Source organism: Natator depressus, chromosome 10 (assembly GCF_965152275.1).
Source record: "Natator depressus isolate rNatDep1 chromosome 10, rNatDep2.hap1, whole genome shotgun sequence".
NCBI classification, from domain to species: Eukaryota; Metazoa; Chordata; order Testudines; family Cheloniidae; genus Natator; species Natator depressus.
Window position 1 is genome coordinate 83,180,852 of NC_134243.1, and position 21,611 is coordinate 83,202,462.

A 21,611-nucleotide genomic window follows, 5' to 3' on the forward strand; every position below is an offset into this window, starting at 1 on the left:
TAGACCAGTCCCTACTTTATAGACGTTTATCACGTCCCCTTTTATTGGTCTCCTCTCTAGGGCACGAATCTGTCTTCACAGGAGAGTTTCTCCAGGCCTCTAACTGTTCCTGTCGTGCTTCGGGAGCCCCTCTAGTTCTGTTAGCTGATGGGGTGGGGGGGACCCCTGCTGGCCCAGGATCCAAATGAGGCTGCCCCGTTAGTTTGTACAATGGCACCGAAAACCTCCTATGCTCTTTGCCTGCACCTGCACACTGAGTCCAGCTGTCCAGAGTGACGCCTGGGTCCCCGTCCCCACAGGCCACAACCTTCACGGTGTTTCCCCTCGCTCGCAACACCCTGCTCCGTCTCATAGCGCCCTCCATCTCCCCTGCCCCACATCTCCCTCAGCGCCCTGCCCCATCTCCCCTGCAGTGCCCTGCCCCTCTTCTCCCCGGCGCCCCCACATCTCCCTCGGCGCCCCGCCCCTCTTCCCCTGGCGCCCCCACATCTCCCCCGGCGCCCCCACATCTCCCCCCGGCGCCCCGCCCCTCTTCCCCCCCAGCGCCCCCACATCTCCCCCTGCGCTCTGCCCCTCTTCCCCCGGCGCCCCCACATCTCCCCCTGCGCTCTGCCCCTCTTCCCCCGGCGCCCCCACATCTCCCCCGTGCCCTGCCCCTCTTCTCCCTGGTGCCCCCACATCTCCCCCTGCGCTCTGCCCCTCTTCCCCCGGCGCCCCCACATCTCCCCCCGGCGCCCCGCCCCTCTTCCCCCCCAGCGCCCCCACATCTCCCCCCGGCGCCCCGCCCCTCTTCCCCCCCAGCGCCCCCACATCTCCCCCCGGCGCCCCGCCCCTCTTCCCCCGGCGCCCCCACATCTCCCCCCGGCGCCCCGCCCCTCTTCCCCCCGGCGCCCCCACATCTCCCCCCGGCGCCCCGCCCCTCTTCCCCCCCGCGCCCCCACATCTCCCCCCGGCGCCCCGCCCCTCTTCCCCCCCAGCGCCCCCACATCTCCCCCCGGCGCCCCGCCCCTCTTCCCCCGGCGCCCCCACATCTCCCCCCGGCGCCCCGCCCCTCTTCCCCCCCAGCGCCCCCACATCTCCCCCCGGCGCCCCGCCCCTCTTCCCCCCGCGCCCCGCCCCCGGGGTCCCTCGCTCTCAGCCCCAGGGGCGGCCCTAGCTCCCCAGACCCCGCCCCGCCCATTCAGCTCCGCCCCCCGGGCCTCGTTCTCAGAACCGCCCCGCCCCCGGCGTCGCGGGCCGTGTCTCTGCGCCGGCCATGGCGGGTCCGCTGCTGCCCCGCGCGCTGCGAGCTGCGGGCCCGAGCCGCCTGCTGGCCCGGGGGGCGGCGGGGCGGGCGGGGCCGGCGGACCCGGCGCTGCAGGAGGTGGAGAGGTGATGGGAGGGCGGCTGGGCCGCGGCGGGATGGGGGGCCCGGGGCAGAACTTGGGGGGACAAGGCGGCTGGGCTGGGGCAGGGACGGGGCAGGATGGGGGGGGATCGGGGGCAGGGACGGGGCAGGATTGGGGGCGGGGCAGAGTGGCCAGGCTGGGCAGGGACGGGGCAGGATGGGGGGGGACCGGGGGCAGGGACGGGATAGGATTGGGGGCGGGGCAGAGTGGGCAGGATGGGGGGACCGGGGGCAGGGACGGGGCAGGATGGGGGGGCGGGGCAGAGTGGCCAGGCTGGGCAGGGACGGGGCAGGATGGGGGGGGGGACCGGGGGCAGGATGGGAGGGACCAGGGGCAGGGACGGGGCAGGATGGGGGGGGATCGGGGGCAGGGACGGGGCAGGATTGGGGGCGGGGCAGAGTGGCCAGGCTGGGCAGGGACGGGGCAGGATGGGGGGGGACCGGGGGCAGGGACGGGATAGGATTGGGGGCGGGGCAGAGTGGGCAGGATGGGGGGACCGGGGGCAGGGACGGGGCAGGATGGGGGGGCGGGGCAGAGTGGCCAGGCTGGGCAGGGACGGGGCAGGATGGGGGGGGGGACCGGGGGCAGGATGGGAGGGACCAGGGGCAGGGACGGGGCAGGATGGGGGGGGACCGGGGGCAGGAACGGGGTAGGATTAGGGACGGGGTAGGATGGGGGGGGACCGGGGGCAGGGACGGGGCAGGATGGGGGGGGGCCGGGTAGGATCGGGGCCCTGAGTGCACTCAGCCGCTCACTCCCCCCCCCCAGGGTGCTGCAGCAGCAGAGGAAGGCGGTGAGGCTGCGGAGGCTGCGGAGGGAGCTGGAGCCCGCGGGGCCCCCCCAGCGCAGCCTGAGCTGGCAGGCCATAGAGCAGATCCGGTGAGCAGGGCGGGATGCGGGGGGAGGCGGTGCGGCTGGCAGCCCAGCACTGGAGCCTGGGCAGGGTAGGGCCTGGCCCCTGACCCCAGCGCAGGCTGCTGGGCGGGGGCAGACACGGATTCCTGGAGCCGCGGTGCCCGTCCAGCTGAGCCCGGTGTGGCTGGGACTGAGGCCTCACTGTGCTTGCCAGGCTCTGGGCTGGCATTGACTCCGCCTCTGTTGCGTCCTCTCCTGGCAGGTATTTAAGGCAGGCCTTCCCCGAGGAATGGCCCGTGGCCCGTCTGGCCCAAGGCTTCGGTGTCGGCACGGATGTCATCCAGAGGGTGCTGAGGAGCAAGTTCTTGCCACCGCTGGAGCGAAGGATGAAGCAGGATGCAAAGGTGTTGGGTAAACAGGGGAGCCAGGAGCAGCAGGCTGGCCCAGACTGCAGAGCTGAGCCGGGGGCCATCGCTGCAGGAGAAGCCGCTCGGCAGCTGCTGCCTGCCAGGCCCAAGGACGTGCCCCAGTCTGGAGCCCTTATCGCGCCGGGGGGCCCGTCCAGCAGCTCAAAGCCCCAGAGAAATCTGCCGCTTCGGAGAGCTGGGGAGAGGCAAAACAGAAGGAACTCCCAGCTGGAGCCTCTTCAGGAGGATGGAGCCAAGCTAGTGGCTGGGATGGAAGCCACCCTCAGGAGAAACTGGGCGCCAGGAGGAGACCCTGAAGAGTGGGATGGCGAGGTCCTGAGGGAGGAAGAGCTGGTGGAGTGGGCAGCGGAGGGCTGGGGTGCCAGCACCACGGTGGTGCAGAAGGGACAGGAATATTTTGACAGCCATGGGAATTTTTTGTATCGGACCCCATCTGGACTAGCACGTGGGGAGGGGGAGAGCAGCATGCAGCCCTCTCCGCAGCCTGGGGGTGGAAAGGGTGTGTAGGGCGTGCGGGTGGCCTGTTACTGCTGGCCAGCCCGGGGCCCGTCCCGGGGACAAATAAAATCTGACCAGCTCCCTGCTGCTGCGTGTGACCTTGGCCTGGACGTGTGGCAGCCGGACGTGCACGGCTCCTGCCCGGGGCTGCGGAGGCCGCGGCACCCCCGGCCAGCCCCAAGGGGCAGGCGGCCCCGGGCGGAGCGCTCCTGGCACGGGGAGCAGCGGGGGGGGCTAGGCGGCACTGCGCCTGGGGAGTACGGCTGGGGTGGGGTGGGGGGGACTGGGCCGGGTGGCGCTGCGCCTGGGGCGGGGCGCTCCTGGTGTGGGAGGGGGTCCGGGCAGTGCTGTGCCTGGGGAAGCGGGGGTCCGGGCCGGGCAGCGCTGTGCCTGGGGAGCATGGCTGGGGTGGGGGGTGCTCGGGGTGGGGGGTCCGGGCAGCGCTGTGCATGGGGGGGGTGGGGGTGTTCGGGGAGCGGGGGGGGTCCGGGCAGCGCTGTGCCTGGGAAAGGGGGGGTCCGGGCCGGCAGCGCTGTGCCTGGGGGGGTGTTCGGGGAGCGGGGGGGGGTCCGGGCGGCGCTGCGCCTGGGGTGGGTGTGGGGTGCTCCTGGCGCGGGGTGGGGGTCCGGGCGGCGCTGTGCCTGGGGAAGGGGGGGTCCGGGCCGGGCAGCACTGTGCCTGGGGAGCATGGCTGGGGTGGGGGGCGCGCGGGCGGGGGGGGGTTTCCGGGCAGCGCTGTGCCTGGGGAGCATGGCTGGGGTGGGGGGTGCTCGGGGGGGGTGTGGGGTGCTCCTGGTGTGGGGTGGGGGGCCGGGCAGCGCTGTGCCTGGGGAAGGGGGGGTCCGGGCCGGGCAGCGCTGTGCCTGGGGAGCATGTCTGGGGTGGGGGGCGCGCGGGCGGGGGGGGTGTCCGGGCAGCGCTGTGCCTGGGGAAGGGGGGGTCCGGGCCGGGCAGTGCTGTGCCTGGGGAGCATGGTGGGGGTGGGGGGGGTGTCCGGGCAGCACTGTGCCTGGGGAAGGGGGGGTCCGGGCCGGGCAGTGCTGTGCCTGGGGAGCATGGCTGGGGTGGGGGGGGCTCGGGGGGGGGGGTCCGGGCGGCGCTGTGCCTGGGGAAGGGGGGGTCCGGGCCGGGCAGCACTGTGCCTGGGGAGCATGGCTGGGGTGGGGGGCGCGCGGGCGGGGGGGGGGTTTCCGGGCAGCGCTGTGCCTGGGGAGCATGGCTGGGGTGGGGGGTGCTCGGGGGGGGTGTGGGGTGCTCCTGGTGTGGGGTGGGGGGCCGGGCAGCGCTGTGCCTGGGGAAGGGGGGGTCCGGGCCGGGCAGTGCTGTGCCTGGGGAGCATGTCTGGGGTGGGGGGCGCGCGGGCGGGGGGGGTGTCCGGGCAGCGCTGTGCCTGGGGAAGGGGGGGTCCGGGCCGGGCAGTGCTGTGCCTGGGGAGCATGGCTGGGGTGGGGGGGGCTCGGGGGGGGGGTCCGGGCGGCGCTGTGCCTGGGGAGCATGGCTGGGGTGGGGGGAGCGGGGGGGTGGGGGTCCGGGCGGCGCTGTGCCTGGGGAAGGGGGGGTCCGGGCCGGGCAGCGCTGTGCCTGGGGAGCATGTCTGGGGTGGGGGGCGCGCGGGCGGGGGGGGTGTCCGGGCAGCGCTGTGCCTGGGGAAGGGGGGGTCCGGGCCGGGCAGTGCTGTGCCTGGGGAGCATGGTGGGGGTGGGGGGGGTGTCCGGGCAGCACTGTGCCTGGGGAAGGGGGGGTCCGGGCCGGGCAGTGCTGTGCCTGGGGAGCATGGCTGGGGTGGGGGGGGCTCGGGGGGGGGGTCCGGGCGGCGCTGTGCCTGGGGAAGGGGGGGTCCGGGCCGGGCAGCACTGTGCCTGGGGAGCATGGCTGGGGTGGGGGGGGCTCGGGGGGGGGGTCCGGGCGGCGCTGTGCCTGGGGAGCATGGCTGGGGTGGGGGGAGCGGGGGGGTGGGGGTCCGGGCGGCGCTGTGCCTGGGGAAGGGGGGGGTCTGGGCCGGGCAGCGCTGTGCCTGGGGAGCATGGCTGGGGTGGGGGGCGCGTGGGGGGGGGTGTCCGGGCAGCGCTGTGCCTGGGGGGGTGTGGGGTGCTCCTGGCGCAGGGTGGGGGTCCGGGCGTCGCTGTGCCTGGGGAAGGGCCGGGCGCGGCTGGGGGCGGGGCGGGGTCCGGGGTGCGCAGGCGCAGGGTCGCGGCTCCCCAGAGGTGTCGCGCGCCCGGTGGGGCCGGTCCCTACGGGGCCTGGCAGGGGGCGGGGCTACTGGCGGGCCGTTCCCGGCGTGCTCTGCGGCCCGGCCCAGGCCCCCCCCCCCCCGCGCCGCCATGGACTCCGAGGCCGCCCGGCTGCTGGAGGCCGCCGACTTCGCAGCCCGGAAGCACAAGCAACAGCGGCGGAAGGACCCCGAGGGGACCCCGTACATCAACCACCCCATCGGTGGGGGGCGGGCCGACCGGGGGGGGTTCATGGGGGGCGAGCCGATGGGGGGGTGTTACTGGGGGGGAGCCGATTGGGCGGGGGGGGATGAGCCGATAGGGCGGGGGGGGTCTGCTGGGGGGAGGGGATGTGTCCTCGGTGGGGGCGAGCCTATCGGGGGGGGTTCGAGGGGGAGGGGGGATGAGCCAATAGAGCCGGGGGGAGGGGATGTGCGTTCCGGGGGGGCGAGCCGAGGGGGGGAGGGGGGATGTGTGTTCCGCGGGGGGGGCGAGCCGAGGGGGGTGTCAGATCCCGGTTGGGCGAGCGGCAGCGAGGGCTCCTCTCCTGCAGAGCAGCCCCCCAGCGAGATGTGCGGGGGCCCCGTGTGTCCTGCCGCCCGCAGCGGGTGCTCTCCGCGCCCCGGATGGCCTGTCCCGCGGCCTGGCTGCCTGCGTGACCCCCGCTCCCCATGTCTCTAGGTGTGGCCAGGATCCTGTCTCGGGAGGCTGCAGTCACAGACATTGCGGTGCTGCAGGTAAATCCCGCACTTGAGGCAGGAGGAGCGGGGCTGTAACAAGCCCCTGAGGCCCCCGCTGGGCTCCGGCTTGAAGAGCCAGCCTGCCCCTTGTTTTCATGGACCCCCAACGGCCACTCAGCTGTCCCCTCTCCCGCAGGCTGCTCTGCTCCATGACACGGTGGAGGACACGGACACCACCTTCTCCGAGATCGAGGAACAGTTTGGGGGGGAGGTGCGGCGGATCGTGGAGGAGGTGACAGACGACAAGATGTTGCCCAAGATGGAGCGGAAGCGCCTGCAGATAGAGCGCGCACCCCACAGCAGCCGGGGAGCCAGGCTGGTCAAGCTGGCAGACAAGCTGTACAACCTGCGGGACCTGAACCGCAGCACGCCGGCAGGTTAGCACCCTGGGGCTCCCTGCCGCTGGTGGCCTAGCCGTGGGCACGGGAAGCCTTGGAGCAGCCCTCTGCTGCAGTGTCACATCCACTCGTGCATTTGGTGTCTGCCTCAGTGTTGGGAGCTCTGGAAAGAGGCAATGTGCCCTATTGCTACAGGAAGCAAATGGGGAGCCGCCTCAAGCTGCAGTAGGAGAGGCAGGGCATTGTCGGGAGCGGAAAGTCCTGGCGCCCGCCCTGGTGTCTGCATGTGCCCACAGACCGGTCCAGTGTCTCTGCGTCCTGATCATGTGGAGAACGGCTCTGTGCTGAGCCCTGTCTTTGGCTGAGTACCGTCGGCCTCCGGAGGTTGTGCATACCGAGCTGAGCAGAGGGGCAGCTGCTTTGCCTCCGTCAAAGTAATTGGGATTCTTTCCTTTCCTTGGCCTGGTACCACCCCCATGGGCCCTAGCTCTTGCAGCCTAGGCTGTGAGTTGGCATGTGCCTCTTGGGGTCGCAGCCTGTCACTACGTGTGTGCTGCTCTGCTTGTATTCGTATGTCTCTGACGCACACGGTGCTCTCTGCCCTAGGCTGGTCTGAGCAGCGGGTCCAGGAGTATTTCCTCTGGGCCTCACAGGTGGTGAAGGGTCTGCGTGAGACCAGCCCAGCGCTGGAGGAGAAGTTGCAGCAGCTGTTCAGGGAGCGAGGGCTACCTGAGTGACTGTGCGTGATGCCTGCCACCTGCCAGCAAATGCTGCTAAGGCTTTCAGTTCAACCACTGATGTTAACTACTGACTCCCACAGCAAGACTTCCACAGGCCAATTGCCAACTGCAGGGCTCCCTCAGCCCCTGCCTGGATCAGACGAGCAATCCAGTGATATTTGCATGGACTCCTCTTACAAACCCATTTATTCAGGCACTCCTGCCCCCTGGGCAAGGGACGGTACAGAGATGGGGGGCCAGATAAAGGGCAGCACAGAATGGGACAGGGCATTGAAGCCCAAGCAGTCACCAGCTACAGAATACCCACACTCTCCTGGGGGGCAGAAGCCGCTCTCATTTCCACTGATTCTCTTCTTCTCCTCTGGCCTCCAGCCCTGAACCTTCCTCTCCAGAGGGAGCAGGGCATATGCTCCTCCCAAAGACCCTCATAAACCTCTCCCTGTGGATCAGCTGAGGAGGGGGAGCAGAGGTAGACAGACCCTTCCCCTCAGCTGGTGTTTCCTGTCCCTAGCACAGGTGGGGTGAGGGCCCGAAGGCTCGGGGGGGGGGGTCATAACCTAACTGGGGGTCAGAGTCTAGGCTCTGAGTGCAGCCTGCCCAGCTTGGGGACCCAACCCAGTGACTGTCTCTAAATAAAAGCCGAGTGCCATGAGCCTGGTGTCTGTGTCCCTCGCTGCGGAGGTCTGGGCAGAGCGTCGGCCTCCGGCCCTGGGGAGCTCTGAGGGGCTGTGCGGGCTGGAGGCCGGCTTGGGGGGCTGCGGACGCGGGGGCCCCGGGTGTGGATGCAAACAGCCGCCCCCCCCCCCGTGCACCTTCCTGGGCCCCGCCCCCTCCCCGGGCCCTCCGCCCCCGGAGCGCCGCGCCGCGCCGCGCCCCCTCCCCCGGAGAGCCCCTCCCCCCTGCACCCCCCCGCCCAGGCGCACGCGGGTCTCGGCCGCCCCTCCGCGGGGCCCGCAGCCGGCACTGGCTGGAGTGGGGGGCGGGCCTAGTCGCCATGGCTCCCGGAACTTCCGGTACGAGCAGTTCCGCCGGAAGCGGGCGCAGGGCTCCGGGAGCGAGGCGCGGTGCCGGTCCAGTGCCCCGAGGGTGGCGGCCGCGGCCGGCCCGGTCCCTCTCGCCGCAGGGGCCAGGCCCACCATGGCCTTCGCCGGCCGCCGCGACGCGCCCGACGGGCCGGACTTCAGCGTGCTCAAGCGGCTGGCCCGAGACCAGCTCATCTACCTGCTGGAGCAGGTCCGCGCCTCCCCGGCCCCCCCATCGCCCCCTCCTCCGCCCCCTCCCCCGGGCCGGGCCCCCCCCCATCGCCGCCTCCTCCGCCCGGGCCGGGCCCCCCCCATCGCTCCCTCCTCCGCCCCCCGGGCCCCCCCATCGCCCCCCCTCTTCCACCGGCCCCCCCGTCCCTCGTTCCCCCCTCTTCCGCCCCCCCCCCCGGGCCCCCCCCATCGCCCTTCTCTTCCGCCCAGGCCGGGCCCCCCGCTCCGGCCCCCCCCCCCCCCGTCCCTCGTTCCCCTCTCTTCCGCCCGCCTGGGCCGGGCCCCGGCAAGCCGGAGGAGGTGCTGCTTCCTGGCCAGACGCGCTCTCCGGGCAGGCAGAGGAGGCCCCGGCCCGTGGAGGGTCTCTCCGGTCCTGCCCCAGAACAGCTGCAGGGCGTTGAGCCCGAGATGTTCCCTGGGAAGGCAGCTGGATGCAGCGACCTTTGCTAGTGGGGGAGTGTTGGGCGCTCCCGCCGGGGTAGCTGCACTTGTGGGGCGCGCGGACCCGGCAGGCAGGGGAGCTACAGCTCGTGGGGAGAGAGGTCTCTGGGACAGCCTGTTCCAAGGCTCTGCTAATGCCTGGCGCTGGGGCTGGGCTTTTCGCTGCAGGGAGCTGTGCCCGACACTCATACTGCTCTGTTCGTTCCTCCCCCAGCTCCCCGGGAAGAAGGACTTGTTCATTGAGGCAGATCTGATGAGCCCCCTGGACCGAATCGCCAATGTCTCCATTCTCAAGGTACCCGCAGCTGCACCCTGGCCAGGGCAGTACTAACCAAGGCGTTGCTTTAGGGCACTGGTTGGGAGGGAGGGTAGCTGGCTGGGGGCCACGGGCAGCTGTTCAAGTGGTTTTGCAAATGCAGTGAGTTCAACCTTGTCCACATTCGTCCACGTTTGCCAGCCCTGTTCACGGAACTGTATTTCTCTGCACAGGGAGGCCCAGAACTAAATCAACAGCAATTTTGAGGGCCGCAGGTCAGGTCTGGGACATGTTGGCAGAGCTGTGTGTAGGGAGTTTCCTGTATTAGCCCATAGTGGAAATCTCTTGTTCCACATCCTTATGTCTTCAGTGCCGTGTGTGGTGATCGCTTCACATGCTGCATCACCAGGTCGCTGCCCTGATGAGCAGGCAGCTGCGGGGCGCTGACACACAGGAGGGCGATCTGGCTTTGTGCAGCAGCTGGCGGCCTGTGAAGGGGGCTTCTGGAATCAGCTTCTACAGTCTGTGCGGGGTTTGTAAGTTAACGCTCGACTCCCCTCCCATTTCTGTTTCTAGCAACATGAAGTGGACAAGCTGTACAAAGTGGAGAACAAACCCATCGTTAGCACTAGTGACCAGTGAGTCTCTTACCTGACCCCTGTGGCTCTGTGTGGGTCACTCCTGGAGCCTGCCCAGCTGCAGCTGTACTCTGCACCTCCCCAGGCTTGACCAGAGACGCTGCAAGTTGCCCTGCCCTCTGCCCAGGGGTCTGCCTCTCAGCAGTGCTGTGTCAGGCTCATGCCCTCTCCCAGCAGCCTCTTCTCTGTGCCCTTTCAGCCTGGGCCATGACTCTGAGTGAGCTCAAGGGTGTGGGCTTGGTGCTGGCTGTCAGCACTGCAGGGGAGTGAGTGCTGAGAGGCTGCTGTGGGACTTGGGAGCCGGGATATATTTGGGGGTTTGGTGATGTGACAAGCAGAGCTCAGGCAGCTAGTCTGGGGGGCTGTGTTCCCATCTCCTACTTTCAGCTCAGGAAGCTGCCTGCCTCACTGCGCCTGCTTTCACTGTGTGTGTCTGGCTTACCAGGGAGGGTCCCAGCATGGCATTCATGGGCGGGAGGAGGGGAAGGCTCCAGAAGTGTTGGGTCCTATTTCCTGTGCATGTCTTGTGTCCCTCCCCACCTCCCAGTTGGTGAGTCTCTGTCTGCCTCACTCCAGGTTGTGCTTCTTAGTCCGGCCACGGATCACAAACATGAAGTACATTGCTGGTGAGTGGGAACTGTTGCTTGCAATGCAGATATCAGTGGTTACTTATATAGGGCAAGTAGTATGGGTTGGCTTCTGGGTAGGAGTGGCTAGCAGACTCCATTGTCAGGTGCCGGGGATATTGGCGATTGTGTGAGGGGGATGGTTACTGTCCTGGGTTGTCAGGCTCTGGGTAATCGTTGTGTGGGGGTGAAGTTAGTGTTCTGGTTAGCTGGTGCTGGGCAATTCCAAGAGGTGAGTGCTAGGATCTGGGGATAGGGTGACTTGGATCTCAGGGCCAGAGGCTGAGTGCACACCCGGAAGTCTGCTGTCTTGTCCGGCTGGTGTGTCACATGCCCTCTGAGATCACAGGGCCTCAGGCTTGTCTACACAAGAGACCTTGTGCTGGTTTAATCCTAGTTTTTTAGTGGCTCTAGTTAACCAGAGTCTTGTGTCTGTAGATATTGTCAATGCTGACAAGGCAACAGGGAGGAGTCGGAAGTACAAGATTATCTTCAGCCCCCAGAAGGTCAGTGTGGCTGTCCTTTCCATGCTAGGCACCAGCCCAAGCTTCCTCTTCTGGGAGTGGTTGGGAACTGGGGCTAATTTACTAATCCTGACAGAGCCTTGAACCCAGAGGAACTGCAATAATCTCAGGCCCCTGCTCTCCTGCCCACCCAGCCTTTCCCCCCTTCCTTCACACCTGGCCTGTGTCCGACCCCCCTCCCCCCCTTCCTTCACACCTGGCCTGTGTCCGACCCCCCTCCCCCCCTTCCTTCACACCTGGCCTGTGTCCGACCCCCCTCCCCATTCCCTCACCCCCTGCTCACCCAACCTTCACCATTCTTCACACCTGGCCTGTGTCCAACCCCCTCCACATCTCCCACATGCAACCTTTCCTTCCTTCTTCATGCCTGCCACATATCCAGTTCCCTCCTGCCCCCACTATCCTGCCCACCCAGCTTTCCCTTCCCCACAGAGTCAGAATAACCAGTTCCCAGTTTCCTGTCCAGAAGTTTGACACCAAAACCAAATGTTGCCACGTCTGGAAAGGAGCGGCTAAGAGGGCCAGCCCGATGCACTGCCATGGAACCCTTGGTCACACCCCATTGACCACGGTGCGGGAGCTGCCTGGGCACTAACCAGCCTCTTCCTCTCTTGCAGTTTTACACCTGTGAGCTGGTGCTGGAGGAGGAGGGAATCTATGGTGGTGAGTGGGGAAGGTGATGTGATAGGCACTGTGGTCCCTCAAGGGGACGTTGTTCAGCCCATTGCCTAGATCCAGCTTTTTGGGGAAGCTCAGACAGTAGAACACAAGGGCTTGACCCCTATGGAGTAGGCATCCATGTGCTGTCTTGGCCCGGGGCGTGGGGAAGGGAATGCAAATTACAGAGCTCCTGAACATCCCCCGATGGAGACACAGGGGAGGGGTACGTAGACCCCACCATTGATGGGAGAGAGGCTTGGCCTATGGGGAGAAGGATGGGAAGGGGCAGTATGGCTGGCAGGGCCTGTGTGTTCAAGCCCTCGGGCCATCTCTACAGCAGGTCCTGGGACTACATTGTCTCTGCTCTCTTCTGTCCCCACCTCAGATGTGACCTGTGACGAGTGGGCCTTCTACCTGCTCCCCCTGGATGATGACCTCCTCAGCATGGAGCTGCCTGAGTTCTTCCGGGACTACTTCCTGGTCAGTAGCCCAGTTCCCTGGGAAATCATCCCTGCAGCATCACAGCAAAGCCATTGGGAGAGCGAGCCAGGGTGGGGGCAGGACTTTCAAAGCTGTGCACACCCCTCCCCTCCCCCATGCCCCTCACCTGCTGCCCCACCCCCAGCCTGGTGGGCTGGCCTCTGCAGACTGCCAGCGCTGTGCTGGTTTGGGAGATGTTGGCAGGTGTCCACTGGCCTGAACGGATTCCGGTGCCTCTGTCAGCACCTTGGAGACCTGAGAGCCTTGAGACTGCACCTTGGGCAAGGTCCATGTCCCTGTTTAGATACTGCGGAGGACTCCTGGGGGCCCAGCTTGCCCCGGCCGGGGGCTCCTGGGGAGTTAGTGTTTGCTGACTGTTTCTCTTGTGGGCCCTGCAGGAAGGGGATCAGCGCTGGATCAGCGCGGTCGCTCGAGCTCTGCAGTTGCTGAACTCCCTCTTTGGGCCTTTCACTCACACGTATGGGATTGGCAGGTGTGCCAAGGTACGAGAGCTGCACGATTGGGAGGCTTGGCCTGGTGGGGTCCCCTGCTCTGGGGACAGGGCTGGTTGCTGGAAGTGGGAGCCCTTTCATTTGAATCCCTTCAGGGATGTGGGGACTTGCACGAATATGGGGGGCAGGCATACAAACATCCCACCTGTGAGTTTCCAGGTGGGGCCAGTGAAATAGGGGCTCCCGCCCGCGGAGTGACTGCTGCTTGTTATAAGTGTGTCCAGCAGGGAGCGTCACATGGAGGGGGGCCAGGGAAACGCCTGCCCCCTATCAAGGGAGGAGTGAGGGGGAATCGGTCTGCTGATGTGATTGAGGGGGACCCAGCCACCCGCTCCTGGCCCCAGGGCTCGCAGCTTTCGTTCTTGCTGGCAGGCTGTCCTGGCCTGTTCTCTGTGGCGGGGGCTTGCTGATCTGCTCCCAGCTCCTGTAGTGTGTGGGGACCCTGGCCCTGGGGGCCGGCTGGCCCCCATGGTAGGGCTGGCATATATGGGCACTGACATGTTGCCTCCCCTCCCTCCCAGATGGTCTATGAGGTGTGGCGAGAGCTGGTGGAGGAGAGTGAGGGTGACAGCCAAGCCAGGAGGCCTGAGATCAGCCATGTCTTCCTCATGGATAGAGGTAGGGGGTGGTCTGGTCGCAGGTGTGGGCTGCTGTTGTGGGCCGGTGACTGGCAGGGGGCTGGGGGGGTCTAGGGGCTGGCTTTGGGGGGAGGGGCAGTGGGTTCTTTCTAGGAGCTGCTGAGGGGCTTGTTCTTGAGCTTGAGGTAGTGAGCTGGGGGCAGCCAGCACTGGCGGAGGGGCCCAGCATGTGCCCCTGTGCTTCTTGTTGCAGATGTGGATTACGTCACAGCGCTCTGCTCCCAGGTGGTGTATGAGGGCCTGGTGGATGACACATTTCGTATTAAATGTGGTAAGTTGTGGGTGGCTGACAGAAATGGCAGCGGGGCTGGGCAAGGGGGCCCTGCCTGGGGCGTGGGGGTGTGATTGCAGGGAGAGGAGAGCACCTACAGATCTCTGTCCCAGTCCATCCTCCTCAGCAGCTCCCCAGTGTGTGGAAGGGGGCCAGGGAGGCTGGGATGGGGGTGGGGGGGCTACCTAATGTTGGCCGTTGCAGATGGCCTCCCAAGTCCTTTGACGGGGCGTGGGGGTTGGCACGTGAGCGGTGTCGTGCTCTGGGGCAGTTCCTTTGGCAGCTTTGCTCGCTGCCTGTGTCCCCTCTGGGCACAGCCAGGATGCTCCATGTGAAGCGGCAGGACACATGGCGCACGTCAGACCAGTGGCCCACCTTGCGGGTGCCTGTCTCCAGTGGGGCTGTCACAGATGCCTCTGCGGGAGGCGTAAGCCAGCATTACGGGGTGGGCACAGCGCAGGCGCCAAGGACCCCGTCCCCAGGCAGTAGATGCGTGGATTCCCCTCGGAGCGCATAGAGCACCCAGCTCTGGGGTTGCTGAGTGTGGCTGATAGCCCAGGCTGCATCCTGCTGGCTGTGTGGGTGGTTAATGGAACAGCCCGTCCCGGGGCACTGGGAGCGCCGCAGGGCAGAGCACGGGGCAGTGGACTGGGCACTGTAACTGTTCCCGCTGCTCTCGGCAGGGAGCGTGGACTTCGGGCCAGACGTCACCTCCTCTGACAGGAGCTTCAAAGTGCTGCTCAATGCCCAGGACAAGGTGAGCGCAGCTGATCTGCCCAGCTTGCGCCCCGCCCACTGGGGCCCTGCTAACCTGGCGAGTGCCAGCCTGGTGGGCAGAGTAGCACTGGGGGTAGTTGGATTGATCGTGGTATGGTGGGGAGGCAGAGCCCACTCCAGAGATGGTAGAAATGGGGCTTTGATACCAGCTCCTTTGCCCTGTAGAACCGCAGTCCCCAGCATCCTGGCATCCGCCCTGTGGGGGCTGATCCATTCTGGATGCCCATATGGAGCCCCAGCCTGTGGCCTTCGGAAGCCCAGTCGCTGGGGGTTTTTTGACTGCCCTCCTGGCTGTAGGTGCAGCTTGGTCCCCCCCCCCCCGCCCCCCTTAGCCACAGCACCCTCTCTGTGCTCTCTGAATGCTTGGCTACTGGCGTGTCTGTGCCTGGCATGGGGGCTCTCTCTTGGGAATCCCATGCCAGGCCCTGGCCAGGCGGCTGACCCCATTGTGGCTGTCCTGGTGCAGGTGTTCAGCGAGATCCGGAATGAGCACTTCTCCAACGTCTTCGGCTTTCTGAGTCAGAAGGCGCGGAACCTGCAGACGCAGTATGACGTGAGTGTGACAGGGTTGCCGTGGGCATGGCCCTGAGGGGCACCCTGCCCCGGAGCGGCCCCATCAGCTGCCGAGGGCTTCACGCATCCTGGGCTGGGCCCTTTGCTCCCCACCCTGGCTCTCCCTCACCCTGTTGGGGGTGGGGAGGAGCCCTCCCTTCCCTTCCCTTCCCTTCGGCCCAGTGCTCAGACACACTCTCCTCCTGCAGCGACGTCGCGGGATGGACATTAAGCAAATGAAGAACTTTGTCTCCCAGGAGTTGAAGGGGTTAAAGCAGGAGCACCGCCTGCTAAGCCTGCGTAGGTACCTGTGGGTGGTGGGGGAAATGGAGGGTGCCTGAGGACATCTGCCCTAATGCCAGGGCGGGCTGGCAAGTGGTGCACACAACCCCAGCCAGGCTAGAGGCTGCTGGCCTGTGAGGGCATCTCCCTCTATGCCCTCTGGCAGCCCCGTCCCCAGCTATGCGGGCCCAGGCTGCATGGAGAGTACGTGGCCCCAGGGGTCTTGTGCAGAGACCCCGCACTGATTTCCTCTGTCTGGGGCTTGCAGATATTGGTGCCTGCGAGTCCATCATGAAGAAGAAAACCAAGCAGGATTTCCAGGAGCTGCTAAAGACTGAGCACTGTGAGTGTCACCTGCCAGCACAGCCTGGGCTCCACCACCACCTGCAGCTGGTTGCCCTTCCCCTCCCTGGCCACCAGCACACCAGACGGCCACTGTCAGAGATGGGTGCTTGTGCTCTGGGGCTGGTGGGACCTGAAACCTGAAGTGTTAAACGTGCTTCTCCAGCCTGGGGGCAGGGCATGCAGCGTGCTCCCTTTCCCCAAGGGGCTTAGTGGGGAACACCAGGCATTGCCCTCTGGAGCTGAGCAGCACCATGCACCTCCCAGAGCTGGCAGAGTGGAGCGGGCGGTCACTGGGCAGTGGGGACAGAGCTCGGAATGGTCCTGATTCCCAGGCTCATCCTCCCACCATCCCAGGAGGCTGGCAATCCCCAGGCCTAGGGCTCCTGCAGGCTCCGGCCGGGCAGTGCAGCCCAGGACTCGCTCTGAGGGTGCAGGTGACTGTTTCCCTTCCCCCCTTAGCTCTCCTGGAGGGGTTTGACATCCGCGAGAGCACCAGCTACATAGAAGAGCACATCGACCGGCAGGTGAGTCCTGCGCCGGGTGGGGACGGGCTGGGCTGGCCACTCGCTCACCCTTCCCAATTTCTGTGCAGGTCTCCCCCAGCGAGAGTCTGCGCTTAATGTGCCTCCTGTCGGTCACGGAAAATGGTGAGCTTCTCGCTGGAGAAGGGGGGCAGCAGTGGGGGGATGTGGTTATGGGGCTTTTCACTCAGCTCTCCCTGTGTGTTAAACCCCCACAGGGCTGATCCCTAAGGATTATCGCTCCCTGAAAACCCAGTACCTCCAGGTGAGTGGGGGGGGACGGATGGACAGGGGAGCGTGTGTGTGTGGGGGGGGAGGGAGCGCCTGCGTGGGGGGGAAGGTGGTACTGGGGGGAGCGCGCGGGGGGGAGGGGCTGGAATGTGCCAACAGGCAAGTGTGCGGTAATGCTTCTCCTGCATGTTCTCCTCTCCTGTGTTGCTGGAAAGCTCTGGCCTGGCCCCTGGGCCCAAGAGCCGGGGAGGCTGTTGGAGTTCAGGTACTGGGCCGCTTTGTCCCAGGTCTGACTACCAGCTCCATGCTCCTCACGGGGTGCTTGTTTGCATGTTGTGTTCATGCTGTCCTTGCTGTGCCATCACCTCAGGCTGCAGCGGGCCTGACCCCCTCTCCAGGACACCGAGTGCCCACCTGCCCCGGGGCACTGTGCGCTGGTCTGGCAGACTGCTCCATTCTCCAGGCTGGGGTTCTGTCCTGTGCCCACCCAGCCTGGGTGCCAGAGTTCTGGCCTGACCCCCCCATCTCCCCTTGCCACTCAGAGTTACGGGCCTGAGCACCTGCTGACCTTTCATAACCTCAAGCGCATCGGGCTGCTGACGGAGCAGGCCCCAGGGGAGACCCTGACCGCTGTGGAGAGCAAAGTCAGCAAGCTGGTGACCGACCGAGCAGCAGGTATGGGGCAGTTCTGAGTGCCGAGCCCTGCCTGCCTCTTAGCTGCGGGAGGATCTTGGGGCACTTCCCCGTGCTCTCCGCTCCCAGAGCTGCAGAGGAGTGCTCACTATGTCTACCCGGGTTATGCTCTAGCCTCTACCAGCTCAGGCTGGGCAGGGAGGGAGCTGGCTCTGCTCTGGAGTGGGAGGCTGGGGGGGAGAGTGGGGAGACCCTGCAGGTTTGAGCAGGTCACCTCTCAGCCCCAGGGGAAATAAAACTCGCTCCCTGTATCTTCTGCCCCGTAGCAGCGCTCCCTGTGGGCAGACCTCACGCCAGCTCTTGCCAGCCAGAGAGAATCTACTGAGCCAGATGAGCTGGTGGGGGATCCTGGGGGTCTTGGCTCAAATCCACTTCTTTGCCTTGTTTTCCAGGGAAACTCACAGACGCTTTTAATTCTCTGGCCAGGAAGAGCAATTTCCGAGGCTTAAGCAAGAAGCTGGGCTTGGTAGGTCCCCTCCGGAGCTGCTGGCTGGGCTGCCCTCCCACAGCACTGCTGCTAGGATGGGGTGTGTAACATCGCTGGCTCTAGATGTCCTTGGCTGCCCTCTTCTGGCCCTGGCTGTGGCCATCCCTGTGCAGGGCAGCAGGGGAGCCCGAGAGAGAGATACTTGGGGTCCGGGTAGCAATGGTGGCTTGGTCCCTTCCTCCCTTCCAGGGTTAAGGGAGGCTGTGGCCTTCCACCCTGCTGTGGACCTGCGCGCCTCCCCCCCCCGGCAATCCAGGCAGTGTGATGCCATGTGCAGTGTTTGGGGCCACGTCCCTGGAAGATGCAAAGGCCCCTGTATAGCGGAGTGGGTCAGTGTGAACACACTGTGCCTGCACTGCAGGAGCTGGCCTGACTTCCCATGGGCTTCTGGAGAGAATTCCAGGCTGCAGTTGTAGTCTGGAAAGGGCCTGTGTGGTTAGGGGCTTTTGCTTGTCCCATGCCCCGTCAGTGGCTGAGAGCAGCAGAGAGGCGTGTCCTGGTGGTCCCTGGCAGTGGAACTCGCACCTTCCTGCTGGCTGCCAGGGCCCAAGTTTGCTGCATTGACAGCAGTGCGAGGCTCGCCTGCTTGGCACGGGATCTTCGCTAGCTGGCTGGGGACTGTCCTGCCCAGAGCAGCCAGGTCAGTGTCTCATGTATTTTTGCACCCCAAAGGGTGCACCCGTGGGTGCTCCAGACCAGAGCCTCTGCTCCCAGAGGTCACCGATAGCTCACTCACTGTTGGGGGGTGTAACGTGCCTGTCTTTGCAGATCCCCCGTGTTGATGGTGAATACAACCTGAAGGTGCCCCGAGATATGGCCTATGTCTTCAGTGGGGCCTACGTCCCCCTGAGCTGCAAGATCATTGAACAGGTGAGTCTATCTGTGCGCACCCCACCCCGGGGGACAAGAGCTGCCCATGCTGTGCGGTGCAGGGAACTCCTGTCACTTGTCACATGGGGTTCCATCTTCCTTGGGAGTAGTCAGGTTTGTGCAAGTGTCTCCTGCTCTGTGGTGCCCTTGTGGGTCCGGCTATCCCGCCCTGCAGATCCCCCTGCTGGGTAGGCCACAGGTGCCTGCCTCTGCTTGGGACTACGGCCCCCTGGCTGGGGCTGGATGGGCTAGAAATGTCTCTAACCTGCTCCTGGAGAGGTGAGGCACCGGAGTGCCTGCCTGCTCGTCCTGTGCCCTTTATTCCTCCCCTGGGCTGGCAGCTGATCTCTTGTTCTGCTCTGGGCCTAAGTCGCTCCCATTGCCACATGGTGCTCTTCTGCTTCCCCTGCCCTTGGCAGACTGTCCCCTACGTATCTCCTTTCAGGTGCTGGAGCGCAAGGGCTGGCTGGGCCTGGAGGAGGTGGTGCGCCTGCTGAATGGCAATGAGTTTGCTCCTACAGGTAATACCTGCTCCTGGGATCGCTGCGGGGGGGACTTGGGGAGCTGTTCCACTTCATCCTCTGCTCCTTCCAGAGCCGGTCACAGAGGAGAATCCTGCCTGGGAGGTGCAGCGTGTCATCCTAGCAGTCTTCCTGGGAGGCTGCACCTTTTCTGAGATCTCTGCTCTCCGATTCCTGGGGAAGGAGAAAGGTACCAGCCAGGACACTGGGTTACTGTCTCCTCCACTGCTGGGGAGGAAGGATCGGGCAGCCAGAAACTGCCCATCTCCCTCTCTGAAAGAGACCCAGAATATAACCCCTGGGCACAGACTCAGTGAGTTAGCACTGTGCCATTGGCTACTGAAACCAGACCTGCTGCTGCCACAGAGGCTAATTCTCAGGCTGTGACATGGTAAAGTGGGGAGGTTAAAGCCTTGGACCATCCCCCCAGTCTTCCTGCCTTGTGTCCATGTGCAGAGGGGTACAGACCTCTCTTACGGTGCAAGTGGGGCCACGCACAATTGTTAGGGAAGGACCCATCACATGCCTTTGGCCTGGGCAGATGCCTGCTCTGGGCGCCCCCAGCGTCTCCCTGCCTGGAGGAGTCTACACCCCGTTCCCCCACCCCGCTCACAGCAGCACTCTGAGCATCTCCCCCTGTACTTGGCATAGTGGTGCTGCTTCTGTTGAGTGGTGGCAGTGCCAGGCGCAGCCTGGCAGCCCCACTTCTCTCTGCCCTTTGGTCTCATCCATTTTCCTTTCATCTCTTTGGATTTCTCAGGATACAAGTTTATATTCCTGACAACAGCCATCGCAAGCAGCGCCCGGCTGATGGACGCCATGTTAGAGGCAAAGGTGTGAGGCAAGGGTGAGCTGCGGCCCTGGCAGAGCAGCTTGTGCCAGCCAGGGTCACACTCCACAGTGGAGACTGCCCAGGCACTGCACATGTGATACTGGAGCGTTACACATCAGCAGCCGGAGCAGGGCAGACACGGAGCCCATCCTGCCATGAGCCTCTCCTTGGGCTTCCCGAAGCCTGCAGATCGGGGTTTAAATGGATGAAGAGACCTTCAGTGGGTGGGGGGACGTGTCTCTGGGGAGGCTAGAGGAGGGAAGAAGCTGTTGTTTCTCCAATCCTAGACCCAGGGTGTTTGAGTCTCTGTCATGCTTCAGGCCCCTGGGGCCACTGTCCAGGCAAGTCCCTGTGCTTGGTGTATTGGTGCTTCCACCATTGGGACAGTGGCTTGTTACGGGATCTCACTGGCCTTTTGGGTTTTATGCCCTGGCTCCTACCCTTGGCTGCCTTCTCGTCCTTGGACAGATGTCAGTACTTGGGGCCACGGGTGAAGCCATAGGGCCATTCCAGGCTGTTAGCAGCACTGCCTTCTTCCACTGCTCTGAGGCCTGTTCACCTGGAGAAGTTAACTAGGCAGGGTGGAGCTGGCTTCTACTCCAGTGAAAATTAATTGCATTGTTACCTGAATTTTGAGTGCTATGTTCATTCACTTCACAGAACAGCCTACCTGTTCTGGCACCAAACACAACCCGCTCTAGTCTGGATTGATGGACCAAGCAGGGGGAAAGGAGTGGACCAGCAGGGGTGCTGTGGGGTAGACTGGAGGTGCAGCAGCAGAGGGGTGTGGGTGGAGTTGGGGCTGGGATTTGAATAGCATAGGATTGCACTGGCAGAAATGTGTAATAGTGGTACGTTGATCTGTACCATATAAAATATATTTGGGCAGCCTTTAGCACTTGACTTTATCCTCTTGCATGGAGCCTTTGAAGCAGCTGTTGGAAGGTCCCCCAGCTGGAATTCTCTGCAGTTCCAGTCAGAATGGGCTACATAATGCTTAGCCCTACCATGAGTGCAGGGACTGGACTAGGTGACCACTCCAGCTCCCTTCCCTTCCTATGATTCCCAGCTGGAGAGTGGGTGGACTTACTGCCGCAGTGAGTAGGGGAGAAGCTAGAGTGAGAGCTGACTTAGAGTGGGGGAGTGGAGGGAGGGCTGTTAAACCTGCGTTTAGCCTTGAGGGGAGCACCCCAGCCCTGCTGCTCCAGGCCTCAGGGAGTGCTGGTGGAGGGGAGGGGGGTGTGTGTGCTATGGGCAGATGGCAGACAGGGGCCGAGCTGGCACTAAGGTGCAGGGCAGTCCTGGCTGTGTAGTAGGGTTGCCAGCTATCTGGTTTTCGACCGGTTGAAAAGGGACTCTGGTGTTGATCAGGCTGTTAAAAGTCCGGTTGGTGGTGGAGCAGGGCTAAGGCAGGCTTTTTGCCTCCCCTGGCTGTATGCAGCTCCTGGAAGTGGCCAGGGGCCATCAAGGAAGCTCCCTATGTTGCCCCTGCCCCAAGTGCTCGCGCCGCAGCTGCTTCTGAGAGCAGAGCCAGGGTGTCTGCCTTAGCCCTGCTGCGCGGGAGCTGCCTGAGGTCAGTGTCGCCCAGCCCGAGCCCCACCCCAGGTCGGAATTCCCTCCTGCGCTCTAACTCCTTCCCAGACCCACCACATGCACCCCAGCCCTGAGCTCCCTTCCAGAACCTGTTCCCACCCCCCCCCGTCCCCAGGCCTGAGCCCCTTCCAGCCCTCTCAGCCCCAGCCCAGAGCCCCCTCCTCCACCCCCAACTCCTCATCCCTGTCCTGAGCCCCCTCCCCCATTCCAAACCCCCCTGACCTGAGCCCCCTCCTGCACCCCAACCCCTCATCCCTGGTCCTACCCCTCAGCCCCAGCCCAGCGCCCCCTCCTCCACCCCCATCCCCTCATCCCTGGCCTGAGCCCCCTCCCCCATTCCAAACCCCCCTGACCTGAGCCCCCTCCTGCACCCCAACCCCTCATCCCTGGTCCTACCCCTCAGCCCCAGCC

The 21,611-nt window shown here is 65.3% G+C and overlaps 3 protein-coding genes across 5 annotated transcripts; all 3 read left to right on the forward strand.

Moving 5' to 3' along the window:
• The first annotated feature begins 1,255 nt into the window (after positions 1-1,255).
• Positions 1,256-3,224, forward strand: NGRN (neugrin, neurite outgrowth associated). The gene is made up of 3 exons (XM_074964843.1): positions 1,256-1,371; positions 2,157-2,267; positions 2,506-3,224. Exons 1-3 carry the CDS (start codon positions 1,256-1,258, stop codon positions 3,176-3,178), a joined length of 900 nt encoding a protein of 299 aa, XP_074820944.1. The 3' UTR covers positions 3,179-3,224.
• Positions 3,225-5,478: 2,254 nt separating this feature from the next.
• HDDC3 (HD domain containing 3) lies at positions 5,479-7,707 on the forward strand. The gene is made up of 4 exons (XM_074966706.1): positions 5,479-5,602; positions 6,061-6,116; positions 6,256-6,496; positions 7,064-7,707. The coding sequence occupies exons 1-4, from the start codon at positions 5,491-5,493 to the stop codon at positions 7,192-7,194; spliced, it is 540 nt and encodes a 179-aa protein (XP_074822807.1). The 5' UTR covers positions 5,479-5,490; the 3' UTR covers positions 7,195-7,707.
• Positions 7,708-8,281: 574 nt separating this feature from the next.
• On the forward strand, positions 8,282-20,237 carry VPS33B (VPS33B late endosome and lysosome associated). Of its 3 annotated transcripts, XM_074966702.1 has the most exons (23): positions 8,282-8,430; positions 9,106-9,186; positions 9,724-9,785; positions 10,362-10,411; positions 10,850-10,917; positions 11,553-11,598; positions 11,981-12,075; positions 12,474-12,578; positions 13,109-13,205; positions 13,419-13,496; positions 14,180-14,253; positions 14,740-14,826; positions 15,035-15,125; positions 15,376-15,450; positions 15,912-15,976; positions 16,045-16,099; positions 16,192-16,238; positions 16,747-16,879; positions 17,290-17,363; positions 18,153-18,254; positions 18,700-18,775; positions 18,849-18,965; positions 19,536-20,237. In XM_074966702.1, exons 1-23 carry the CDS (start codon positions 8,335-8,337, stop codon positions 19,613-19,615), a joined length of 1,854 nt encoding a protein of 617 aa, XP_074822803.1. In that variant the 5' UTR covers positions 8,282-8,334; the 3' UTR covers positions 19,616-20,237. The 3 variants fall into 3 exon arrangements, with proteins under 3 accessions (XP_074822803.1, XP_074822805.1, XP_074822806.1); XM_074966704.1 differs by lacking the exons at positions 8,282-8,430; positions 9,106-9,186; positions 9,724-9,785 and adding an exon at positions 9,536-9,683; XM_074966705.1 differs by lacking the exons at positions 8,282-8,430; positions 9,106-9,186; positions 9,724-9,785 and adding an exon at positions 9,538-9,679.
• Positions 20,238-21,611: the final 1,374 nt, after the last annotated feature.